Raw genomic sequence first — 24,766 nt, forward strand, 5'->3', positions numbered from 1 at the left:
TTTTTAAATTCTTAATTGCTAAAAAATTTGCTAACCATCATTTGAACCTTTCGTGAGTTGTAATCTTTTCACAATGGTAACATCAAAGATCACTGATCAGAGATCACCATAACAAATATAATAATGAAAAATTTGCAATTTTGTGAGAATTACCAATATGTGATACAGAGACATGAAGTGAGCAAAGGCTGTTGGAAAAATGGTGTCAATAGATTTTCTGGATGCAGGGTTGCCACAAACTCAGTTTGTATTAAAACACAGTATCTGCAAAGCACAATAAAACGAAGTACAATAAAATGAGGTATGCCTGTACAAGCTTTAGAATCAGCTTATCAATTTCTACAAAAAAACCTGCTGAGATTTTGATGAAATTATGTTGAATCTGTAGATCGATTTGGAAAGAATTAACAACATAACAATTATTGAATCTTCCCATCTGTCTTAGCTTAGGCTATTTTTATTATTTCTTGTAATAAAAATAGCAGGGACTTGGTGGCTTAAACAGTAGAAATTTATTTCCCACAATTCTGGAGGCTGGGAAATCCAAGATCAAAGTGATTGATTCCTGGTGCTCACTTCCTGGATTGCAGATGGCCAGTTTCTCACTGTCCCTATATAGCACTTGTAGGGCTGCTATAACAAAATACTATAGACTGGGTGGCTTAAACAACAGAAATTTATTTTCTTATATTTCTGTAATCTGGAAGTGCAAGATCAAGGTATGCCTAGTTTGTTTCTCCTGAGGCCTCACTCCTTGGCTTATAGATTGCTTCCTTCTTGCTATGTCTTCACATGACATATGTGAATTTGTACATATACATCATTGGTGTCTCTTCCTCTTCCTATAAGGATACTGGTCCTATAGGATTAGGGCCTCACTCTTATGACCTCATTTACCTTAATTATCTCCTTCAATGTCCTATCTTCAAATATAGTCACGTTAGGGATTAGAGCCTCAGTGTGTAAATTTTGGGGGAACACAATTCAGTTGATAACATAGGAGGTTATCAGTTTTCTAAAGTATGTTTCAATGAGCCAGATTTTGGCTTTGTTATTTTCTTTCTTTTGTCTGTTTTCTATTTCATTGTCTTATCCTCTTATCTTTATTATTTCCTTCCTTACGCTTACTTTTTTACTTTGCTCTTCTTTGTTTATTATCTTACAGTGGAACAGTAGGTCATTGATTTAAGACCTTTCTTCTTTGTCTAACATAAGCATTTAAAACCATACATTTCCTCTAGGCACTGCATAAGTGACATTGCACAAATTTTGATATGTTGTATATTTACTATTTTTCAGTTTTAAATATTTTCTAATTTCTCTTGTGATTTCTTTCCTGAGCCATGTATTATTTAGAAATGAGTTGTTTGTTTTAAATTTTTGGATGTTTTCTAAATTTATATTGCTTTTGATTTCCAGTTTAATTTTGTTAATTTTGTCAAAGAACATACATACATATGATTTCAATAATTTCATTCTGATTGAGAGTTGTTTTATGGCATAGCCTATGACTTACTATTGTGAAAGCACCACATACACTTGAAAGGACTGTATATTCTGTCATTGTTGGATGTAGCATTCTGTGAATATCATTTAGATCAGGGTGGTTGACTGTATGTTTAGATTATATTTTTACTGATTTTTTTTTGGGGGGGGTGGTCTCTTGTTTTACCCCTTCTGGCAAGATGTTAAAATCTCCTGCCACTCTTGTAGAATTGCCTGTTTCTCCAATTTATTCTTTCAATTTTTGCTTCATGTATTTTTGAAGCTCTGTTACTAGGTGCATACACATTTATGATTATTATGGCTTCCTGATGAGTTGATGCTTTCATCAGTATAAAATGACCCTCTGTGTAATGAGATCTATTTTGTCTGATATTAATAGCCACTCCAGCCTTCCTATGGTTATTTTGCACTATGTCTTTATCATTTTGGGCTGCTAAAACAGAATACCAAAGACTAGGTGGCTTATAAATAACAGAAACTTATTTCTCACAGTTCTAGAGGATCGATGTCCAAGATCAGGGTGCCAGCATTCAGAACTTGACATTCAGTGTCAAGTTCTGGTGAAGGCCCTCTCTGGGTGGCAGAATACCAACTTCTCTGGTATCCTTATATGGTAGAAAGAGGACTAGAAATCTCTCTAGGGCCTCTTTTATAAGGGCACTAATTTCATTCATGAGAGCTCTACCCTCATGACTTAATTACTTTCCCAGAGGCCCCATTTCCTAATACCATCACATTGGGGGTTAAGATTTCAACATATGAATTTTAGGGGGACAGAAACATTCAGTTCATTTTCCACCCCTTTTTTCCAATCCACTTACATGTGTTTTTATATTTAAAGTGCATCTCTTGTGTATAGCATACTTGGGTCTTGCTTTTAATTTTATTTTGTTAATTTGTGCCTCTTCATTGGAATGTTTGATCCATTTAAAGTAATTATTGATATGGTTGGATTTAGGTCTCCCATTTTATGATTTGTTTTCTATATTTTTCTGGTTTTTCTGTTCCTCCTTTTCGATTTTTTTTTAACTCCCATTTAAGATTACCTATTGACTTTTTAGCTATGTCTTTTACATAATTTTCTTAGTGGTTACACTAGGGATTAAAATATTCATTCTTAACTTTTCAGAGTCTACTTTTAGCATTAGAACTGTACCTTCCCATGAAATGTAGTAATCTTGCAATCACTTAGTTCAATTTACTAGCCCCTGCTATTGTCATATGTATTCTATTTTATATACTCCATGTGAAAATATTATAGTTTTTCCTTTACATAAAAATATGTAGCCTGTTATAAATCCAGTTCAATTACTTTATTTCAAATACTGAATGTTTTAAGTTCTAAATTTTTCATTTGGTTCTTTTTTTTTTGTGGTATGCGGGCCTCTCACTGTTGTGGCCTCTCCCGTTGCGGAGCACAGGCTCCGGACGCGCAGTCTCAGTGGCCGTGGCTCACGGGCCCAGCTGCTCTGCGGCATCTGGGATCTTCCCAGACTGGGGCACGAACCCGTGTCTCCTGCATCAGCAGGCGGACTCTCAACCACTGTGCCACCAGGGAAGCCCCTTTCATTTGGTTCTTGTTTGTATTTTCTAATTATCTGTTGAGGTTTTCCAGTTTTTCATTTATTACATGTATGTTTTCCTTTACTTCATTAAGCATAGTTATCATAGACACTTTATTTTTTCAATTTTTATTGGAGTATAGTTGATTTACAATGTTGTTTTAGTTTCAGGTGTACAGCAAAGTGAATCAGTTATGCATATACATATATCCACTCTATTTTTTTTCAGATTCTTTTCCCATATAGGCCATTACAGAGTACTGAGTAGAGTTCCCTGTGCTACACAGCAGGTTCTTATTAGTTATCTATTTTATACATATTAGTGCGTATATGTCAATCCCAAACTCCCAATTTATCCCTACCCCTCTAGTATGGCTAAATACTGATAACCAAGAAAGGAAACAAAAATGTCACTTTAACAAACTTTTGCTTCAAGAAATATCTCTCAAGCAATCTCTAGAATTTGCTATGAAGGTGTAGGCTTACTTGGTAATGTCCACAGGCTGATGGAATAGGGGCTCTTTAACTACCCTATCCAGTTTGAGCAATGCATATTTAGCATTTGTAAAAATCAAAACATTCAAGTGTCAGTTCATAATGTCACAACATTTTCATGTTCATCAGATGAGCTCAGAACCAGCTCATTCAGATACAAGTCAGAGTGTTGGTTTGCCCTCAGCCCATTCTCTTTCTCTTGCCAATGAAATAATGAGATTTAGCATAAAATAACAGTCATTGGGATCACTGCTCATCTTTTCATAAAGCTGAAGGAACAAAACTTGAGAATCCTCTACTTCAAATAACATGACTAACAATTTTAAGCTGAAATACTTTCCTAAAGCTTTTTAACTCCTTGGTACTAGAGCTCCGTGATTTGCAGAAACCAGCTCTCTAATCTGCTGGCCCCAGTAATGCAATACTTAACCTGTACTCCCTAAAGACACTGTCACCCATTCTACAGGGCTGCAGCTCCTCACAAAAAATGGTTGGATTCCAGACAGTCTATTCAGCACCCCATTCCTTTGGTTTTAAGTTGCTTGCTATGGATTTACTCTGGAGAAGTGTAAGAGACAATAAATACAATTGTTTCAGAGCTTCAGAGTTCCTACCTTTGTCTCCTCAGGTCTGAAATTCTAAACTCTTCCTCCAACGGGATGGGACGGAAGTAAAGCCCCATTCAACTTCTGCCCTTAGCTTTTACCCCTCAGGCAGAGACCATCAATTATTACCTGCCCCACCCCCACTCCCCGCAACTCCACAAAGCTCCATCTCTTCAGGGATGGCCTTGAGGCACCTAGGCCTTAAGTGCCAGTAGAGGTTGGCTTACAAAAGTGAAAAAGCTACAGTCCCTTAAGGGCATGGGACTCAAGGCCGGGAATCCACTCACTCTAGGGTACCCTCTATTCCCTCTGGCTGTGTTCTTTAGAAATGAAACAAATTCTTGTGAATGATGCATGCTTATCAGACTTAGCTAGTCTGAAACACTTTGGGAAATACTATGGTAAAATTCTCTAGGATCACTGCTTAAATTAAGTTCAGGATAAAATGCTCCATAAGGAGGGTGAACACGTAATTTATCATCCAAACCTGGAAGTTTGAGGAGGGTGGAGCTACTAATAATCATGTGGGGAAAATAGGGGTAAATCAGAATCGCACCAGGCAAACTGGGACCTGTGCTTACCCCAACTATAACTGGTCTTCTGAGTGCCTGAACTCCCATTGTCTTTCTCTCACCCTTCCCTGTCTTTCTCAATTCAAATAGCACCTCCTCAGAGCAGTCTTTAGAGGCTGTTTCTTCTCTAATTATTCATCTTTCCCAGGCTGGGTTTCTCTAAGCCAGAATCTTCTTAACTTTTACCCAGGCTACAGAAAGAGAGCTAGATTGCTTTTGCTTAGAATCCTGGCTCTACCTTTATTAGTAGATAGACTTTGGGCAAATTAACCTTTCTGTGGTGGTTTTCTTATCTGTGAAGCAGGTAGTAAATAATAATAGTACTTACTTGTGAAGATAAAATGAGTTCATATATGCAAAGCACTCAGAACACCACCTAGGCTGTAAGTGCTCAGTACTGTTAGCTATCACTTCCTCTAAAAATATATTTTTTTCCTACCAGAGTCAAGTATCAGATCACTAAAAAATTTGCATTTCTAAAGGCAAAATTGTATAAGTTACTTTCGCCTCATCTATTCTTTCAAATCCTGATATTTTGAGGAGGATATTTTCCTTCAGTGGTGGTCCTGAGTGAAAAAAAATTAAGTCACCTGGAGTCCCAATTTATGTCCCAGTACTTGCTACATTATACAAGTTTCTATTTACTTTTCCTGGGTGGCTTTCTGGTTTTTATCCTAAGTCATGTTTTTGGTTTCTGTAGCAAGGCCCCAGCTTTGACACATGTGGAAAAGAAGGTCCCACCTGACATTTCAGTAAACAAAGGATGTTGCAGCCATAAAGCCATCAGCCACGGTAGCCCCCGCTGGTGTGCCCTGAGGGGAATTCAGGATGGAGGAAAACAGGGTACTGGCCCTAGATAGGTAAGATGCGTATCAGAGGAGTAAATTCAGTGAGCCCAGACTTGCATCTTTCCATACCTAGAAAAGGACTAAAATCATCTTGAGATGTCTTTATTTTTAACTAAAGTAGAGTTGATTTACAATACTGTGTTAGTTTCAGGCTTACAACATAGTGATTCAATGGATTGTACTCCATTTAAAGTTATTACTAAATAATGGCTATGTTTCCCTGTGCTGTACAATATATCCTTGTTGCTTATTTATTTTATACATAGTAGTTTGTATCTCTTAATCCCCTTTTTTGCCCCTCTTCTCTTCACTCTCCCCACTAGTAACCACTAGTTTGTTCTCTATATCTGAATCTGTTTCTGTTTTGTTATATTCATTTGTTTTATTTTTTAGATTCCACATGTAAGTGATAATGTAGAGCACTGGTCCCCAACCTTTTTGGCACCGGGGACCAGTTTCATGGAAGACAATTTTTCCACAGATGGGGGTGGGGCTGGTTCAGGCGGTAATGCGAGCAATGGGGCACGATGGGGAGCGGCAGATGAAGCTTCGCTCGCTTGCCCGCCACTCACCTCCTGCTGTAGCCAGGTTCCTAACAGGCCGCGACTGGCTGGGGACCCCTGACATACAGTATCTGTCTTTGTCTGACATTTCATTTTTCACTTAGTTTACATACGTGATTCTCAGCTGGAGGATAATTTTCTCCTTAGGAAACATATGACAATGTCTGGAGACATTTTTAATGGTCCTACAACTTGGCAGGGGAGAGCTACTGGCATCTAATAAGTTGAGCCTCCACAACAAACAATTATTGGGCCCAATATGTTAATCATGCCAAATGAGACCGGAGGTTTGTCCTAGATACTAATACGTTACCAGTTATATGTATTGTAAATATTTTCTCTCTGTTAATATTTTCATTTTTCCTGTAGTACCTTTTGATGAAGAGAAATTCTTAATTTTAATGTAATTTATCAACCTTTTCTTTTATGGACTGTGCTTTTGTCTCTGATTTAAGAAAGCTCCCCTCTGCCCTAAGGAGACGCCCCAATGCAGTGTCTCAAAAGTTTTAAATCTTGCTTTTTTACATTTAAGCCTTTCATTACATTTGTTTATAATGTAAGAGTCCAAAACTAATTCTTATATGAAGAACTGAGGACCGTTTATTAAAAGTCCATCTTATCCCCACTGGGTTACAATGTTGTCAAAAATCAAGTTTGCAAAAATGGACTTATTTCTAATTGTCTATTTTTACCTTTCCATCTGGAGGCTAAGGTTGTTTTCACTTTTTTATAAAAGGAAAATTGAATCCCAAGAGTTTAAGGTTTTCATGTATTTCATGAAAACAGATTTCAGTAGGTTTTTTTGTTTTTTTAGTGTTTCTCTGTATTTTCTAGATAAACAAAAGGAAGGAAACCTGATGTTATTTTGAATACCAGTGCCCAATACTTCTCAAATTAAAATGAACTCATTAACTTTACTGAAAGCTATTTCAATTCTCCACAAAATACACTGCCTATAGTACACATTTCAGAAAGGCTGGAAACACATTTGTTTTTCAACCAGCAAAAGAGAGCCTTTTCTGAAACCTTTTTAACACCTATATTTAACCTTACACATCATCTAACCTTTTCATCTAGGGATTATAACAGAAATACCCATATTCTTTCCTCCATAGTAAGAAAGGCCATTTTCCTAACTGCTGAGAAGCTGGCTCTAAGGACATTCCTGCCTAGATCATTCCTGGAAAGGAATCCATAGCTCAAACAACAGTCACACCTGTTAGTCAGCCTCAGCCATCAGCTTTCAAATCCAGTTGCTCTGAAGCCAGTGGCAAAACTATTTACGGAGTGAAGCAGAGAAGAAATATAAGTACACACTGCTTTCTTTTCCCTTTTTTCCTTTCCTAACATTTCCCCTTCATTGTCATTTAGCCCACACAAGCTCCACACCAGTATTCAATAACACTGAAATGGGATCATTTCATTAAAACAAACTATACTCTGGAATTGAGGTAAATCAGAGGTAGAAATATAAATTCATTGACTCAGAAAATAATTTAGCATTGGGACAAGAAGATTTCCAGGAGAGGAAATTTTCTCTTTGGGAAAATACTCTGGAAACGATTCCTTTTTTAAACAAGTCAATTATTTGCTACTGCTTGTTATTATTTCTTTTTTTCCTGAATAGTCTTCAAATGATTATCAACTAACAACGCAATTATTCTGGAGCCTTCAAGTATGGTTTTAAGGACAAATGAGAAGGGGTTTTCTGTAGTGACATTCCATGATAGCTACTTTTTATATTTGATCACCATGAAGATTGCCAACTGATGGCCAAGCAATGACATAGAGTATTCCTTAAATACTCTGGTTGGACAGGGAGTCTCTAGCTGATTACCACATCCAGGACCAAGCTGTAGTTAAACCCAAGGGGGCTAAGAGGATTTACCAGATCTACGGCTCTCAGATTATAACAAATTTATTAGATCTGGAGCCCTGTTTAGAACCATATAGCAGAAAGACGCTTAATCAAAACTCAGGGGCCTGTATTTACAAAATGGCTATGCATACCTCTTTCAGATATATAGGTGTAGAAGGTCTCTGGAGGTCTTTTAAGGAAATTTTCATAAACAAGAGTTATAGGTTTCCACCGCATTTAAACACATTAAATAAGCAATTTCCTAAAATCAATGTGAAAAGGCAAACGAGTTGCTCCAGAGACATGGTAAAGACACACGGAAATAGAGCTTTCTGACAATGTAGAAGTATGCAATGCTGCAAAGAAAGTGGACTGAGAAATCAACTTATTTTGCTATGACCCCCAGGTTGAGGCCAGGAACACACGTTCTGATTACCCAGGAGGAAAAAAAAAAAAAAAAAAGTCAAAGCCACAAGCATAAAGAGTCCTACAACCATCAGACATAAACACATAGCCTGCTGAACGTGGAAGATTATGATCACGCTGCCAGTTTACCTGCCAGGGAAAAGAGACCCCCTGAATCTCCAGGTGAAGGAAGTAGCAGCAGTCGTGGTCTGGGCGCCTGAGAATAATCAGGTCTCCCATGGGAGCTGCACCTGCTCTGTACCTTATGCCTCAAGTTGCGCTTCCATGCAGACTAGAAACGCCTGCAGGTGAAACATCACCATCCCATGCGCACAGGAAAGGCCACCATCCACATAAAATTCACACCGAAGGTGCTGCCCAAGGGCTAGACCGGGGCAACCAGATAAGCACTACCCTCTAAAAGAGGCCCTTCCCTACCCAGCCTCCACACAGATTTGGACCAAAGTGTGCCAAGTGGATTGTCATTGCGATACATGTGAATAAACGTGAGACAGGGTTTAGCAGTTACAATTTCCATCAGATTGTTGAAAACACGACCCAATTGAGGACACCTTAGCTCTTAATGTGCCATCATAAGCATCTGGCTTAAAACCCTATAAAATTTCAGTTTGAACGCCATAAAATCTAAAACGGGAAAACTGGGCAATTCTTGCTCCCCATGCCCAGGTCGGTGTCAGGGCACTTCCCCGAGCACCAGTGAATCCAGGCACTGGTCCGTTTGGTTAGCTTTACCCGTCAGACCACTCCATTCAGCCTCTGCCTTTCCTTTTCTCCAGGATCATAAATTTTCCGTGTCACTGGACTTGGAAATGGCTCCACCGCCAGGTGGAAAACCCTCTATTACGCGGTCCCTAGACAGGTTCCCCAAATGGGGAGCAGCCTGAACTCGTCTGTGAGGAGTCTTGAGCCGGTGGTGAGTCCTAGAAATGAGCAGGTTTAAGGGACGACGGCAGAGAAGGAGACTTGAGAAACCAGGTTAAACAACCCACACCACCGTTTCCTGGGCGTCAACCGCCCAGAACACACCGCTCGGGGGCAGATGCTGACCGTTAGGCGCGGGCGGGGCCTCGGTCACGTGACCGGCGCCGGGTCATATCCCAGCGTATGCGGGAGCACGTAAAGAGCGGCTCGGCCCTCGGCCGCGCGCTTGGCGTGCGCGCGCAGACCGGGGGCGGAGCGTGTGGGCTGAGCCGCCGGCGCGCGGCGGGGCGGAGGCGGGGCCCTAGCGGGGTGGAGGGCGGAGGCAGGACCACCTCCTCCACCTCCTCCTCCTTCTTCTCTTCCTCCTCCTCCTCCGGCGAGGCTGGGCTGGCCGCGGCGGCGGGAGGCGGGTGACCCGCGGAGCGGCGCCTCGGCCATGACTGCGGAGCTGCAGCAGGACGACGCGGCCGGAGCAGCCGACCGCCACGGCTCGGTGGGCCCCGCGGCGGCGGGCGGGAGCCGGGGGGGCTGGCTCCGGGTCCCGCGGGAGTAGGGGGTGCGGGGCCGGGGCGGGAGCGGCGCGGGGCGCGGGCGGGCGGGCGGGCGGGCGGGCCTGCGGGGCTCCGGCGCGGGGCCAGGCGGGAGGGGGCTGCGGAGGGCTCCCGGGCCCGGCTGGGGAGAGGGCGGCGCGCCGGCCGGGGTGAGCCCCGGGGCTCGAGGAGGAGGGTGAAGTCTCTGCAAGGCTCGGTCGCAGAGATTGAGGACTCTCTTCGGGTTCGGGGACGGGCTGAAGTTAGAGGGAGATTAGCTAATTTGGAAAATCAAATATAAAGGGCTGGACGTGGGCTGTCTGCATCAGGGATCTCTAAGAAGAGCGCTCCTGGCCCCCGACCAAGGGTGAGAAACTTACGAAAGGGGCAGCTTTGGTGGTTTTTGTTTTTTGTTTTTGTTTTCGAATCCGTTTTAGGGCAGTGCTGTTCTAAGAGTCTAAAGCAGACCGAAGTTACCTAAGTTAAAGCCAGGATTTATCTACACCGTGTGAAAGACCAGGGGTCCTTGTTACCACTTCATGCCTTCCACACACAGCCCTATTTTTTTAAGCAGAAAGCAGCCTTCCCAATTACTGCATTCATCACTCTAGATTTTTAAGGAAGGGGGAGGAACAGAACAGCGCGATGAATACAAGGTATGCTGATAATGCTTTCCCTTTTCTATTATCTAAGAAGATTGAAATCAATACGAGGATTTCTGGGCTAAGGTGGTGAGAGTAAAAGAATACTGGTTTGAGAGAAAATCAAACGGCTAATGTCTGTGCGAAAAAAAACTTGGGAAGTGGGCAATTTGAGAAAGTCTTCTAATGTTACTTTGGAATGTTATAACTTAAGACTACCCGTCACCCGTCAAGTGCTAAGCTGTTTCAAGACAGAATTGGAATCCTGTACCAAGTATTTAAATGCGAGTTTGGAAGTGAGGAATTTCATAAAATATTTACAGTACAGAGCTGTCAGATACTTCCACGTGAGAAACCTTTTATGCCTTTTTGTTTTTCCTCTTCAGGCACTCGGGAGACCAATAGTGTGTAAAGTGACCGCACTTACTTTTTAAACTCCTGTCGTAAAAGATACCTCTGGGTCGTGGACTCAAAAATGAAAGTAGGCAGATGGTGTTTCATGTGCTGATTTGTAATAGAAAAATTGTTAGGTGTTTACCAATGCCTGTTGGAACCTGAGTCAGGATTTTCTTTGGTTTCAGAGATCAGTTCTGTTTGTTTTAAGGACAGTGAGTTAAAAACAGGTGGGAAAATCTTAGCTTTGAGACAGTCATGTTGATTTGGAGAAGAGACTATTTTAAGGGAGAGCAAGTCATTTAAATTCGTTGGTTGACACCATGTGCCTTTTGGTCAGCAGCAACTGCATTTACCTCTGCCGCAGTTTGATAGGTGACCATTGTCTCAGCACTCTCTGTTTAAGAGTTCGTATGTGAGGTGTTTGATGAACACTTGTATATAAGTCATAGCTATTTTTGGAAAGATTTGGGACTCCAGTGGCTGTGGCTAGCTGGAGGACCCTGATTCCTGGCAACCTGCAGAGTGATGACATTTACTGTTCTTCTCAGTGATTCGCCCCATACAGACAGATGATAAGCTTGGAATGCTTGATAATGTTTGCCCTTTTTGTTTTTGCTAATGTAAAATGCTTGAAGTTAGCAGGCTAGGCTGAAGGAGTCTTATATGAGGAAATTACCTTTCACATCTCAGAGGAAAGGTTTTAATATCTTCTTCCTAATCTTCATAAGTTTCATGTTAGAATGGACTCTATTTTGAATTCTCTGAAGCATTCTACATTGCCCTTAAAGGATCTTTAATTGCTGTAATTGAGGGGAGCTCTCCTCCCCTGACAATCTATTTAAAACCTAGAATGCTTCCCTTCCATTATTGGTCATTTGTACATGGAACAGGCAGAACCCATTATAGCCGTCCAAGATTCGAGTGCAAGAAAAACGTAGTACTCTTGAAATATGTTCTCAGTATGTACTCGAGTCTAAAAGAGGGTACTATTTCAATCAATTCTTGACTTAGATGAAAACCAGCAGCAATTTTTACTGTTATTGTAGTTTACAACTTGAAGTCAGGTTGGCTCTTAGAAACCTGTGGTCCTTGGCAGCTAAACCAGGGCTCATCACACGTTCTGCTAACTGAAGCCCTGTGAAAACCTGTCAGTTTCTGTGAAAATTTAATGCTTTCTTTTGATTTTTTGGCTTTACACCCTCTTTTTTTTTTTTTTTTTTTTTTTTGGCGGTACGCGGGCCTCTCACTGTTGTGGCCTCTCCCGTTGCGGAGCACAGGCTCCGGACGGGGCTGGGCCCGTGTCCCCTGCGTCGGCAGGCAGACTCTCAACCACTGCGCCACCAGGGAAGCCCTTTACACCCTCTTTTACCTTGTCTCATTAATTGTGATTTTTGGAACATCAGTAAGTCAGTGCTTGGTTGGCTTCCACAACTCTCATGCCTCCAGCTACAAACAGTTCCTATTCACACAGTACTTTTAGTAAATTTATAAAACACATTGACAAGTAACACCTCACCAGGCAAGATCTTTCCATGTATTTTGTTTCATCCAAGAAATTTAAAGCAATAGCCAAGTGAAACATTTTTCAAGGAAAATAATGACGCTGATAATAGTAGTAGATAACATTAATTGATCATGTACTGTATGCCACACTCTGTGCTACGAATTTAACATATATTATCTCAGTACTTAAGACAGCTCCAGGAAATTTTCTTGTTAAATAATTTGCCGAAGGTCACCAAGCTAGTCAGTGGTACAGCCACGATTGAAACCAGGCACTTCTGACTCCAAGGAGCCCAGGAAATCCCTGATCTTACTTCTTAGTCAGTGGACCCATTGTTTTGGGTCAGATCCTTTCTATTACTCTCTAGAACTCTTCCTGATGTTTTAAACTTTCAGTCCTCCCTGCACTCTTTCTAAATAGATAACCTTCCTTTCTACTTAACTGAGCTTGCTGATACCTTAAGAGCTCTCTGTCTCATATTTGGGTTTCTTTTCCCCCCTCTTTAGCATCCCTTTTTCTCTCAGTGGAAGAGGTACCCTTCCCTTCTCCCTTCATTTCTTAGAGATGAATCTAAATCATTGGTGTCTAGAGACCTTTTTGATTGTGACTACTGGGGGAGAATGCTCCAGTAGAAGCCAGGGATGCTGCTAAACATCCTACAGTGTACAGGGTAGTCCCCCCTAAACAAAAAGCTGTCTGGCCCAAAATGTCAATAATTTTGAGCTTAAGAAATCCTGATTTAGATGTCTCTCCTCACATGCCTAAGTTTTCTTACATCTTCCTTATCCGAACCTAACCCCCCAGTCACCTTCACTGACTTCTGCTCCCTTGCAACTCAGAATATGGTCCATGGACCAGCAGCATCCACATCACCTAGGAGTTTGTTAGAAATGTAGAAATTTTGGGTGTGCTGTAGCCAGCTTGTACTTGTCCTGCTTCCAGACTTTTTTGACAGTTTATGAAGCACTTTAACATTTATTCTCATTGAATCCATGTAGCAACCCTATGAAGTAAAATTTAGTGCGACTAGGAAGTAGAATTTGCAAAGTGACACAGCTAGTGAGTGCTAAAACCAAAACCCTGGCACAGGCAGTTTTCTCCTAGGATATCAGTATTTTTACTACGACCTCTAGATGAATTTTGTTAGATGGGCAGGTCACAATATTTTACATTTAAAAATCATGTTTTCATTTTAGTAACAATTCCTGTATGCATTACTTCACTTCATAGTCACACCAGTGCTGTCAAGGCTTATGGTATACTTTATTTTCCAGGTGTGGAAATTGATGCTCAAGAAAGTTGAAATTTGCCTAGAGGCTAATGTGTGCTAAGAATCTGGGCTACTTAGTGCTATTTCCACCATCAAGGCTTTATAATAAAAAGGGAGGTCAAAATACCAGACATTCAAAGCCAAATTAAAGATCTGCGTGAATAGGTGCTGGCAGCTTCTGCGTGATGGTCGGTAGTCAGGTTAAACTTGAGATGCCCTAAACAAATATGTCCTTTTTCAATATTCCAGCCCAAGTTAGTACTTTCCTGGTGTCTTTTTTCTTCTTGTGAGTGTGTGTGTGTGTGTGTGTGTGTGTGTGTACGTGCGTGCGCGCGATTGTGCAAAGCTTTCCCTTTTTATTCAGTTGAATAAATTCATATAATATAAAATTAACTATTTTAAAGTGTACATTTAGTATATTCACAGTATTGCACAACCACCACTTCTGTCTAGTTCCAAAATGTTTTTAACACCCCAAAAGAAAACCCGCTAAGCTGTCACTCCCTATTCCCCCTCCCCCTGGCAACACCAGTCTGCTTTCTGTCTCTGCATTTACCTGTTCTGGATGTTTCATGTAAATGGAATTGTATAGTACGTGACCTTTTGTGTCTGGCTTCTTTCACTTAGTTTAATGTTTTCGAGGTTCATCCAAGTTATAGCATGTATCAGTACTTCATTCCTTTCAATAATGGCTAATAGTCAACTCTATGTATCTATTACGTCTTGTCTGTTTTTCCATTGGTGGACATTTGAGTTGTTCCCACCTTTTGTTTTTTATGAATAGTCCTTCTGTGAACATTCACGTACGAATATTTTGAGTACCTGCTTCCAATTATTTTGGATATATACCTAAAAGTAGAATTGCTGGATCATAGGGTAATTCTATGTTTAATGTTTTGAGGAACTGCCACACTTTTACACAGCAGCTGTACCGTTTTACATTCCCACCAGCAACGCACAAGGGTTCCAGTTTCTCCACATCCTCCCCAAACACTTGTTATTGTCCATTTTTGCTTTTTTTTTTTAACATCTTTATTGGAGTATAATTGCTTTACAATGGTGTGTTAGCTTCTGGTTTATAACAAAGTGAATCAGCTCTGTACATATACATATATCCCCATATCTCCTCCCTCTTGTGTCTCCCTACCCCCACCCCTCTAGGTGGACACAAAGCACTGAGCTGATCTCCCTGTGCTATGTGGCTGCTTCCCACTAGCTATCTATTTTACATTTGGTAGTATATATAAGTCCATGCCACTCTCTCACTTCCTCATTTAGTTTTGATTTGCATTTTCCTAATGGCTAGTGTTGTTAAGCATCTTTTCTTATGCTTATTGGCCATTTGCATCTCTTCTTTGGAGAAATGGCTGTTCAGGTCCTCTGCTCATTTTTGAATTGGGTTTGTTTGTCTTTGGTGGTTTGAATTGTAAGAATTTTAATATAATCTGGGTGCTAGACCCTCATCAGATTTATGATTTGAAAATATTTTCTCCCATCCTGTAGGTTGTCATTTCACTTTCTTGATAACGTCCTTGGATGCACAAAAGTTTTTAATTTTGACGAAGTGCCACTTACCTGTTTTTTCTTCTGTTGCTTGTGCTTTTGGTATAATATAAAAAGAATCCATTGCCAAATTCAAGATAATGAAGATTTACCTTTAACTTTCTTCTAAGAGTTTTATAGTTTTAGCTCTTATATTTAGGTTGTTAATCCATTTTGAGTAAGTTTTTGAATATTGTGTGAAGTAGGGGTCAAACTTTACTCTTTTGGAAATGGATATCTAGTTGTCCTAGCACGATTTTTGTTTGTGGTGTGTGTAAATTTAAGGTGTACATCATGTTACTTCGGAAAATTTGTATATTATCAGATGTTTGCTCCTGTAATGATATTTATCATATGACATACTTATAGTGCAATATTATTGTCTACATTCAATAAACTGTACATTAAATCTCTGTGACTATTTTAGTACTTGTTACAAGTTTGTACTCTTAAACACCATCAATCTTATCCCTACAGCACCCCCAGTACCATTTTTTGAAGAGAATATTTTTTTCCCCATCAAATGGTTTTGACACCCTTGTCAAGAATCAGTTGACCATAGATGTATAGTTTTTTTCTGGACTCCCACTTCTTATTCATTTGTCCATATTGCCTGTCCTTATGCCAGTACTACACTGTCACGATTACTGTAGTTTTGTAGTAGGTTTTGAAATCTTAAAGTGTGAGTCCTCTAACATTGTTCTTTTTCAGTATTGTTTTGGCTCTTCAGGGTCCATTGAAATTCCATATGAATTTGAGGATCAGCTTTTCCATTTCTGCAAAAAAGGTCATTGGAATTTTGATAGGGGTTACACTGAATTTGTAGATCACTTTGGGTAGTATTGATATCTTAACAATATTAAATCTTTGTAATGATTAGTTTTATGTGTCAGCTTGACTAGACCAGAAGGTGCCCAGACATTTAGTCAAACATTATTCTGGGTATGTCTTCGAGGGTGCTTCTGGATGACATCAGCGTTTGAATTGGTAGGCTGAGTAAAGCTGATTGCCCTCCCTAGTGTCTGTGGGCCTTACCCCTTCAGTTGAAAACCTGAATAGAACAAAAAGGCTGAATAAGAGGAAACTTTACCCACCTGACTGGGTGCAGGTCTTCTCCTGCCCTCAGACTGGAACTTATATCATCAGCTCTCCTGGTTTTCAGGCTTTCCAGATCTGACTGGAATGACACCCTTGGCTGGTTCTCCAGCTTGCCAACTGCAGATCTTGGGACTTCTCAGCCTCCGTAATCCCAAGAGCCAATTTCTAATAATAAATTTCTTAATTCACACGCACAGGAAACTAGGAATACAGGGTCTCTTCATGTGCTCACACACACATGTGCCCTATTGGTTCTGTTTTTCTGGAGAACTCTGACTGATACAGTCTTCCAATCCACGAACTTGGATGTTTTTCCATTTATTAAGGTTTCCTTTAAGTTCTTTCTCAGTGTTACGTAGTTTTTAGTGTACAAGTCTTTCACCTTCTTGGTTAAATTTATTCCTAGGTATTTTATGCTTTTGGTTATTATTGTAAGTGTAATTGTTTTCTAAATTTCCTTTTCAGATTGTTCATTGCTGCTGTGTAGAAACACAACTGATTTTTGCCCATTGATCCTGTACTCTGCAACTTTGCTGAATTTATTTATTAGCTCTAGTGACTTTTTTGTGGATTCTCTGGGATTTTACATATCATGTCATCTGTGAATAGAGATAGTTTTACTTTCTCCTTTCCAGTATGGGTGTCTTTTATTTATTTTTCTTGCCTAATTGCTCTGGCTAGAACCTCTAGTGTAATGTTGAATAACATTGGTGAAAGTGGGCTTCTTTGTATTCATACTGATTTTAGGGGGAACTCTTTCAGTCTTTCACCATTGTGAATGATGTTACCTGCGAGTTTTTTTAAATAAAGGCTCTTTATCATGTTAAGGAAATGACCTTCTCTTCCTAGTTTCCTGATTGTTTTTATCATCAAAGGGTGTTGGATTTTTTCTGCATCGACCAAGATAACTGTGTTTTTATCCCCTTCATTCTGTTAGTGTGGCATATTACATTGGTTGGTTTTTACTGGTTTCCTTTCATGTCTTCATCAATCACGTTTTCTTAGGCATCCATTTTCAAATATTTGGCTAAGCTTTATTTCTTCATTCTTTGAGATGTGCAGAGTATACTCTACCTTTCCATTTCTCCTGCCAGCTTCCTATCTCTGTCATCACACTTGGTTTATTCAGTACCCCTATAACTCATGGTTAAGCTTTCTTTCCCTAGTCTCATCCCACTTTAAACTAGTTGTTCACATGTGCTAGGTGAATCCCCTTAAAGTACCTTTTTTACCCCTCATATTTCTTCCCTGCTGAGGAACCTGTAATAATTTTTTATTGTTCATTAGATCAAGTCTAAACTCATCCTGACATTTAGAACCCTTCATAATCCAATCCCACATCACCTCTCTGATCCCTGTTATTTACTACACACTGAGGATGGAAACTACACACTGAGGCCCATCTAATAATAACTTAAAACTTTACTGTTAGATTTCTAAAACTATAACCATGTAAACTTGATTTCTTATATCTTTTCCCATATTTTCTTAGTTTCTCAATAAACCTTAGCAGTAGATTGCTGAATGGCATTTTCTTTAATATTTGAAGATACATTTCATAAGACCTTATTGTAACAGTTTCCTGGCCTCGTTTCTTGTATTTAGTTGGGGCACATATGTATTTAAAGAAGTGAAAAAAATATTGTCTTAATGTATTCAAAAGTAAAAAAACAAGGTACAAGACATGATGTATAGTATGAAAGAATATATTTGTGTGCGTAGACCATTTCTGGAAAGATATGTAAGAAACTATTAATAGTGATTACTCCTGGGAAATGGGACTGGATGGGAGGAAGAGGGAAAATTCCCTTTCATTTTATATCTTTTTGTGCTGTTAGAATTTCCTACTCAGTGAATGTGAAAAAAAAATAAGAGATGAAAAAATTTGAGTAAATAATGATTAGTTCTTTTTTTTCTTGCTTTTAATTTTAGTTTAAACCCCACTATACCATTTAGAATTAGCTAACTTTTAAAAACTTTTAATGCTTTTTAAAAACTTTAAGCCAGTTGATGAACTGAAACAGTGATTTTCATCACGTACCTAATTTTTGCACCATTAAAATAAGTTATCAAGTAGCCCATTTCGGGGGATTTAGTTTCATCCACTAAAAAAATGCTATTTGTCAATTGTAGAGTCATAAGGCACTTTAGATTTCTACGTTATGAGTAAATTGGACCAACATGGAGTTGTTGCTGGGAGAAAAACTGAAAAAATACCAGGGCTTTTGTGGACTTGTTCCTTGTTTCGTGGAAGTTGGAAAGGTTAGTGGCAGTCTCAGACTGTGTTGTTAAGACCCTGTTGTATAGGTTGGGTTTCTGGAGTTGCTGCTGTATATTTTCTTTGACTCCTAAAGTTATTCCTTTGCTTTCCTTGGGTATTAAAGTTTTATTTTAAAATTAGAAAACTAGGTCTTTAACTTTGGAGGGAATTTTATTAGGCACACCTTGGTAGTTCTTTGGAGTAAAGTAACATTTATCAATTATGTACTTAGTTTTAAATTTAGAAATGGCTTTGTAAAAAGAGACCGTTGAGATCAGGAAATGTGTGCATGAGAATGATGAAAATAGCATCCCTGTTTGAAGGAATGGAATAATCTAGAAATTATAATAAGAAATAACTATAAAAAAGAAATAATATAGCATCACAGTGCTAAACTGGGTATTTGAAGATTGTGAGATTAGTAATCTCACTAATTTGCTGATCAAAGATTTTAATTTAGTTGCAGTGGGATTAGGACTAAAAAACTTCATAGTTTAATGTTTTACTGGGTGACTAATCCTGTTTATTGCTTACTATAAGGTGAGTTATTGTCTTTGCTTTAAGAAAACCTCAGTCCTGAGAAGTTTTGCACCAAAACCACAGAGTAGTTGAGGTCGGAAAGCTTGAGTTCCTTCTTTCTAGAGATTTCCGTGTGCCTGTCTTTTTTCACTGCCCCTGGGCAAGAAAAGAGAGTACTCTTTGTTTTATGAAAATAATGTGTATTTAGCTATAGGGAAGTGCAAACATGTTGGCTCTTGCCAGTTATTTGACCTCATTATGACTGGAGCACAGGCTTTCTCTTGTCTCATGTTGGGTGTGTACTTTATATGTAGCATCATAGTTAGGGTGAAGTTAATATTTAAATCAGCTTCCTGTGAAGTTCCAGAAGAAACTGTGAGTTAGTAATACCGTAGGATCCTAATGACTTAGCTTGTCTGTTGTGGTAAAATTAACATGTCATGTATAGTACTGATTGCGTTGTCTGTGTGAGAATTTAGGTTTACCTAAATATTTATAAGACTGAGTCATGTCATAGCAGTTGTTCATGTGTATCACTAGCATAGCTTAATCCTTGTGAAACTTGTTATTCAGACTCTTAATAGTTATTTTTGATTAATCTTTTAATTCAAGACACTTGATGACAAAATAGGTTTTGTAAACCTTAGTTTTCTAATTTGCACAATGAAGATAATGATTCTTAACTTTTTTAGGGTTGTTCCGAGGATTTCGTGTGTGTGTGAGGCATCTAAGGTTCCTGACGGAAAGGCGTTCCGTAAGTGTTAGTGACAGTTGTTAGTAGCCCTGTCCCATGGCTAATTCAATTGAGCTAGTGTGTTGTGTGATTCTTGCCTTTACAGAGGCAGGGATTTCACTTAGAACAGTTAGGAAACCACATGGTGAGAAATACCAGGTAAAGCCAGTAAGTCCTATTCCTTTGCAGGCTCATTCGTTCCCTCAACATGGGAAAGGGAGAGGATAGTGAGGGACCAGAGTTCTTGAAGGAGGTAAGATGAATATAATGTCGTTCTTGACACTGTACAAAATGATTTTATGTAGCTGTCATCTCTGCCCAATAGCTTTTAAAAAAGGGGTACAAAGAGTTTATTTTCCTTTCCTGAGTGTATTATTCTAGATGTGTTAATGTCCACTGCTACCTGTTTGTTACGAAGTGGAGACAGAGGAGTGGGACTTTAACCCACAGCCAAATGTAATGGTTAGTAAATTATTTATCATTTCCATACCGTATTTCATTGATTAGCATTTATTTGGCATTCTGAGATCTCTGAAATTGAGATGGTCCTTACGTTTACTATCACCCAAGCAGCACATGTGGTGTAGTTACCATAGTCTGCACATGTGTGGGCTTAGGCATAGCTGTTCCTGCCGTCATGGCAGTCGGGTTATATGCACTCTTGGTACCGCACGGTTAGTTTACTTGCCATTTAAAAGGGCTTTAAAAAGATCAAAAAAACTATGAAGAAAGGCATAGAAATAGAACAGCAGGGTACAGATTTGATTTCATGTGAAGTAAAATATTTGTCATTGGAGGAATGATTGCAGTTTCAAATTTTCTTGCAAAGCTACAATCAAGTGCATTATGGGACCTCAGAAAGGAAGATACTATAGGTGTTTTAAGCTTTTTTTTGTTTTTGTTGAGAAATATGCCAAAGCATTGTCTGTTGCATGCCAGGCAGTGCACCTGGGAGTAGGGTGAATTGCTCTATTTCTCAATATAAATGAGACATTTTGGAGCTACAAGAAGCTGATGTGACCAATTCATGTGTCTCCTAGGACTGTCACGAAGGACTTCGTCACACTGCACTGTCATGAAGGCATTTAAGTGGCAGCCGTTTTTGTCTTTGGTGGTGCATAATGTGCTTTTTATAACTGATGGCACTTTAGATTCCGTCCATTATAGTGTTTACCTCTCTACTTCCTGATGATAGCTTATTTGGAACTGATTGTACTACTAAGTAATCAAAATTGTGATTATATAAGGGCAGCTAAAATAGGAAACTTGTTAAGATGCAGAGATCAAGGTCAAAATATAAGAATAAAATGTTTGCATTGTTTTGCATTAAATAGGTATTCTTGCCTGTTTTCTTTGTTTTCTCAGATACAGCATGGCATAGAGGTTAGAGTGCAGACTCTGGAGTCAGGCAGCCTGGGGTCAAATCCCAGCTCCACCCCTTACTAGCAATAACTTTGTGTAAGTTACTTAACATCTCTATGCCTCAGTTTTCTGTCAAATGGGCGCAGTGTCTATCTCACAGGTTTGTTATGAGGGTTAAATGAGTTAATACATATGAAGTGTTTTGAACAGCACCTGGCTAAAAGTAAGCAGTGGGTGTGAGCTATTATTTTAACTGGGATTGTCTTCTGTGACTCCTGCATCAGTTGGTACACAGAGTAATTTGAGGTGAAGATGTGATTGTCTATCCACTCTTACCTTCTTGGTTCCAGTTCAGGGCTGATATGCTACCCATTTCCTCATCCTTTTATTCCACCCTTTTTTGGGTACATTGATTTGGATTTTTTAGAAAATTGGTTATGATTGACCTATATAGATTCACACACTTACACAATACGATCAGTGGAATTAGAATTTGTTTGGAAATAAACTTTTTAATACTTTATTTTTCTAAAAATCATATGCTGTGTTTTCAGTGTTTTCCAAGGTTAAATCTGGATACCTCTTAGTGTGAGAGTCACTCTAGCAGTGCCCAGGCGGTGACTGCCTTTGACAGACTCACAGCCTCCACGGCTGCTGGGCTCAGCAGGGTAGGGTTCCATTTCTAGCCTATGACGATGACCTGTGACTGGAACAGAAAGACTGTTGATGCTTTTCCAAGGACTGTACAGGGGTGTTTCAGTTCATTATTTCTAGTGGTGTGCCGCTTGAGTGTTGCATTGGGCCCTCAGCTGTTGAAGAACAGAGGATACTGTTTCTGTTACAGCTGGCAGTGAACTAGACTGCCTACTGCCTCTTGGAGACATAGTACTAACTGAAAGACAGTTAATGGTCAAGCATCAAGTATTGAATTGGGGCTTCATTCTAGTACAATGTTAAGAATAAATTAGATTTCTTCTCGCTGGATTAAATTTGAGCTATTTCGTTTTCAGTATTCATCTGTAAGATCACTGTGTCTTCACTTGGGCCAGCCAATTGTTTAAATTGTTGAAAAGCTTACTTGTAAATAGGTGTTTTGTGTTAACTTGTCAGTTGAAGACTTTAAGGCTGAAAAGGGTTATAAACTGATCTTGTAGCTGGAAGTTAATAAGAAAGGTTTTTCCATGATTCAGATTAATGAAGAGAAAACATTCCGTACTTTATTCCCTCTGCAATTGTATTTATAATTCAGAAAATTCTAGCTTTATCTATACATTTTTTTAAGCAATCAAACCTAAAGTTTCAAATATGACATTGGTGGTATCATTTGTTAATTACATGATTGGAAACTTAATGTCAGTGAAAAATGACACACGCAAATGGCATGTGCAGTGAAGCTTAAAATAGCACATCTTCACATCCATGCAAATTCCCTGGACTCCTTATAATGACCTACTTACATACTGCTCACAGAGAGAAACCTGAGGCACTTGAAGCGTCCATTAAAGCTGGAATATTACATTTAAATGTTTTATGTATTTGTAGTTTTGCTATTTACTCATGTTTCGTCCAAAAATGCCAAAAGCATTTTCCATGATTAAGCTTTAGAAAGAGCAATACATTTGGCATTTCAGAATGTGTCTGACAGTCAAGTACCTTGTTCCTTGGAGCTTGTTGGTTTTTTAAAGTAAACAATGCAAGTCTCAAGCCTGTTTACCCAAGATGCTGGTGTCTATTCTTTAAATGTGTCCAGGTTTACTTTCCGATTGACACGTGTGTGTGTTCTTTCTGTTTCTCAAATACAGAGCTGCCAAATGCTGTTAAATCAACTGAGGGAGATCACAGGCATTCAGGACCCTTCTTTTCTTCACGAAGCTCTGAAGGTTAGTCTCAAGGCCTCTATTCAACAGGTTTTAAAACTGTTGTTCATATCATAGTTATGTCAGTTCAAGCTATATCTATGCCAAGATGAATGTGCATACGTATAGGACGGAAGTTCTAAAGGTCAAATGACCCAGTATCTTCAACATGCAAATTATAAGAGCAGGAAAAAGTTGAGGAGGGGAGAGACTCATAGTGCGGGGGGAGACCTACAGAGATTTAAGGTACCTATCAACTAACTGCACCGTATGGACCTTTTGTGGATCCTGATTCGAACTAAAAAGTATTTGAGTCAGGGAAATTTGAACTGGTTATTTGTGTGAGGATAGCATTATGGGTTATATTTTTTAAAAAAGATACATTCTGAAACGTTGACTGATGAGATGATAAGACACTTAGTGAGTTTGCTTCAGAGTATCTGGGGGAGGAGAGGCAGAATAGGTAAAATAAGACTGACCAGGGCTCGGTAATTATCGAAGCCGAGTGATGGGCACATGGGGTTCAATTATACATTCCCTCTCCTGTTGTGTATGTTAGAATTTTTTCCTAAGAAAAGTTTAAAAAGTTAAAATGAAATAGAAGCGTGGTCATCACTTCATCACTGTAGAATGTGGTAACTGTTTGGCACCTTTACCGTAGGGGCTGACTTCACTTAGAATCTCTGTGTTAATCGCCAGCCCCCTTCTTGATACATCATGCCGTAGCTGTTCTGTGCGGTCAGGCGGCACAGTATGCAAAGCAGGGAGATTCCATTCTCGTTTGCATGTTGTGGGAAATCAGAGCATGGCAACTCCCTTCCTGTAGCTAGGAGTTTAATGGCAGTGCTTTAAGCATAATAGACCTACTATCCTCCACTGTACTCTGTTTCCTCCTTTATACCCTAGAATTATGCCTAGACTTATTCAGTATGTCACCAGGGTAGTAAGAGTTATAACCCCCAGACTAACTTGCTGCCTATTTTAAATGCTGTGATGCTTTACTTTTGAAATTTCTATATTTTTCCTCCCCTCAGGCCAGTAATGGTGACATCACCCAGGCAGTCAGCCTTCTCACTGATGAAAGAGTTAAAGAGCCCAGCCAGGAGACTGCTGCTACAGAACCATCTGAAGTAGCGGGCAGTGCTGCCAACAAAGAATTAGCAAGTAGGTATATCCTGGCTTGGTCCCGCTCTGAACTAGCGGAGAGTAAGAGATGAGTTTACGTGAGTGTCCTTTCCATCACATCAACCCTTCGGAAATAGTAGTAATAATGGCTCATTACTGAGCCATTACTAGGCGCCAGGCACAGTTCTCAGCGCTTAAATGGTTCCATTCATTCGGCACTTATTTAATGAACCCCTATTATGTGCCAAGCCCTCTTTTAGGCACTGGAGATGAACAAAAGAAACAGGAATTACTGCCCTGTGAGAGATGAGGCCATTGAGGGAACAAATGGGAGGCAGATCTTGCGGAGCCTTCATAGCTGCTTGGCATTTACTCTGACTTAAGAGGACTAGCCATTGGAGAGTTTGGTGCAGAGGAATGCTGTAAACGGGTTTCCTTTGGCTAAAGATCATTCTGGCTGCTCTGTTGAGAACAGAATGTGTGGGAGGGAGTAGCGAGCATGGGGCAGAGCAGGGAGCCCAGGACGACTCAGGAAGCTGTTGCAGATGAAGGTGGTGTGGGCCAGGATGCAGTA

At 39.7% G+C, this 24,766-nt stretch overlaps 1 protein-coding gene across 9 annotated transcripts in view; it reads left to right on the forward strand.

The window, feature by feature from the left end:
- The first annotated feature begins 9,627 nt into the window (after positions 1 to 9,627).
- Positions 9,628 to 24,766, forward strand: part of USP28 (ubiquitin specific peptidase 28) — a 56,974-nt gene continuing 41,835 nt past the window's right edge. Inside the window, exons 1-6 of one of the 9 annotated variants that reach the window (XM_032640430.1) lie at positions 9,728 to 9,849; positions 19,809 to 19,870; positions 20,039 to 20,102; positions 21,215 to 21,307; positions 23,014 to 23,091; positions 24,102 to 24,231. In XM_032640430.1, the coding sequence (XP_032496321.1) occupies positions 23,023 to 23,091; positions 24,102 to 24,231 (199 nt within the window). In that variant the 5' untranslated portion in view covers positions 9,728 to 9,849; positions 19,809 to 19,870; positions 20,039 to 20,102; positions 21,215 to 21,307; positions 23,014 to 23,022. Of the gene's footprint in view, positions 9,850 to 10,521; positions 10,543 to 19,808; positions 19,871 to 20,038; positions 20,103 to 21,214; positions 21,308 to 23,013; positions 23,092 to 24,101; positions 24,232 to 24,766 lie in introns of those variants that run through there. The other 8 variants (XM_032640431.1, XM_032640433.1, XM_032640432.1 and 5 more) reach the window with 8 other exon arrangements.

The sequence above is a fragment of the Phocoena sinus genome, chromosome 8 (assembly GCF_008692025.1).
Source record: "Phocoena sinus isolate mPhoSin1 chromosome 8, mPhoSin1.pri, whole genome shotgun sequence".
Classification (NCBI taxonomy): Eukaryota; Metazoa; Chordata; class Mammalia; order Artiodactyla; family Phocoenidae; genus Phocoena; species Phocoena sinus.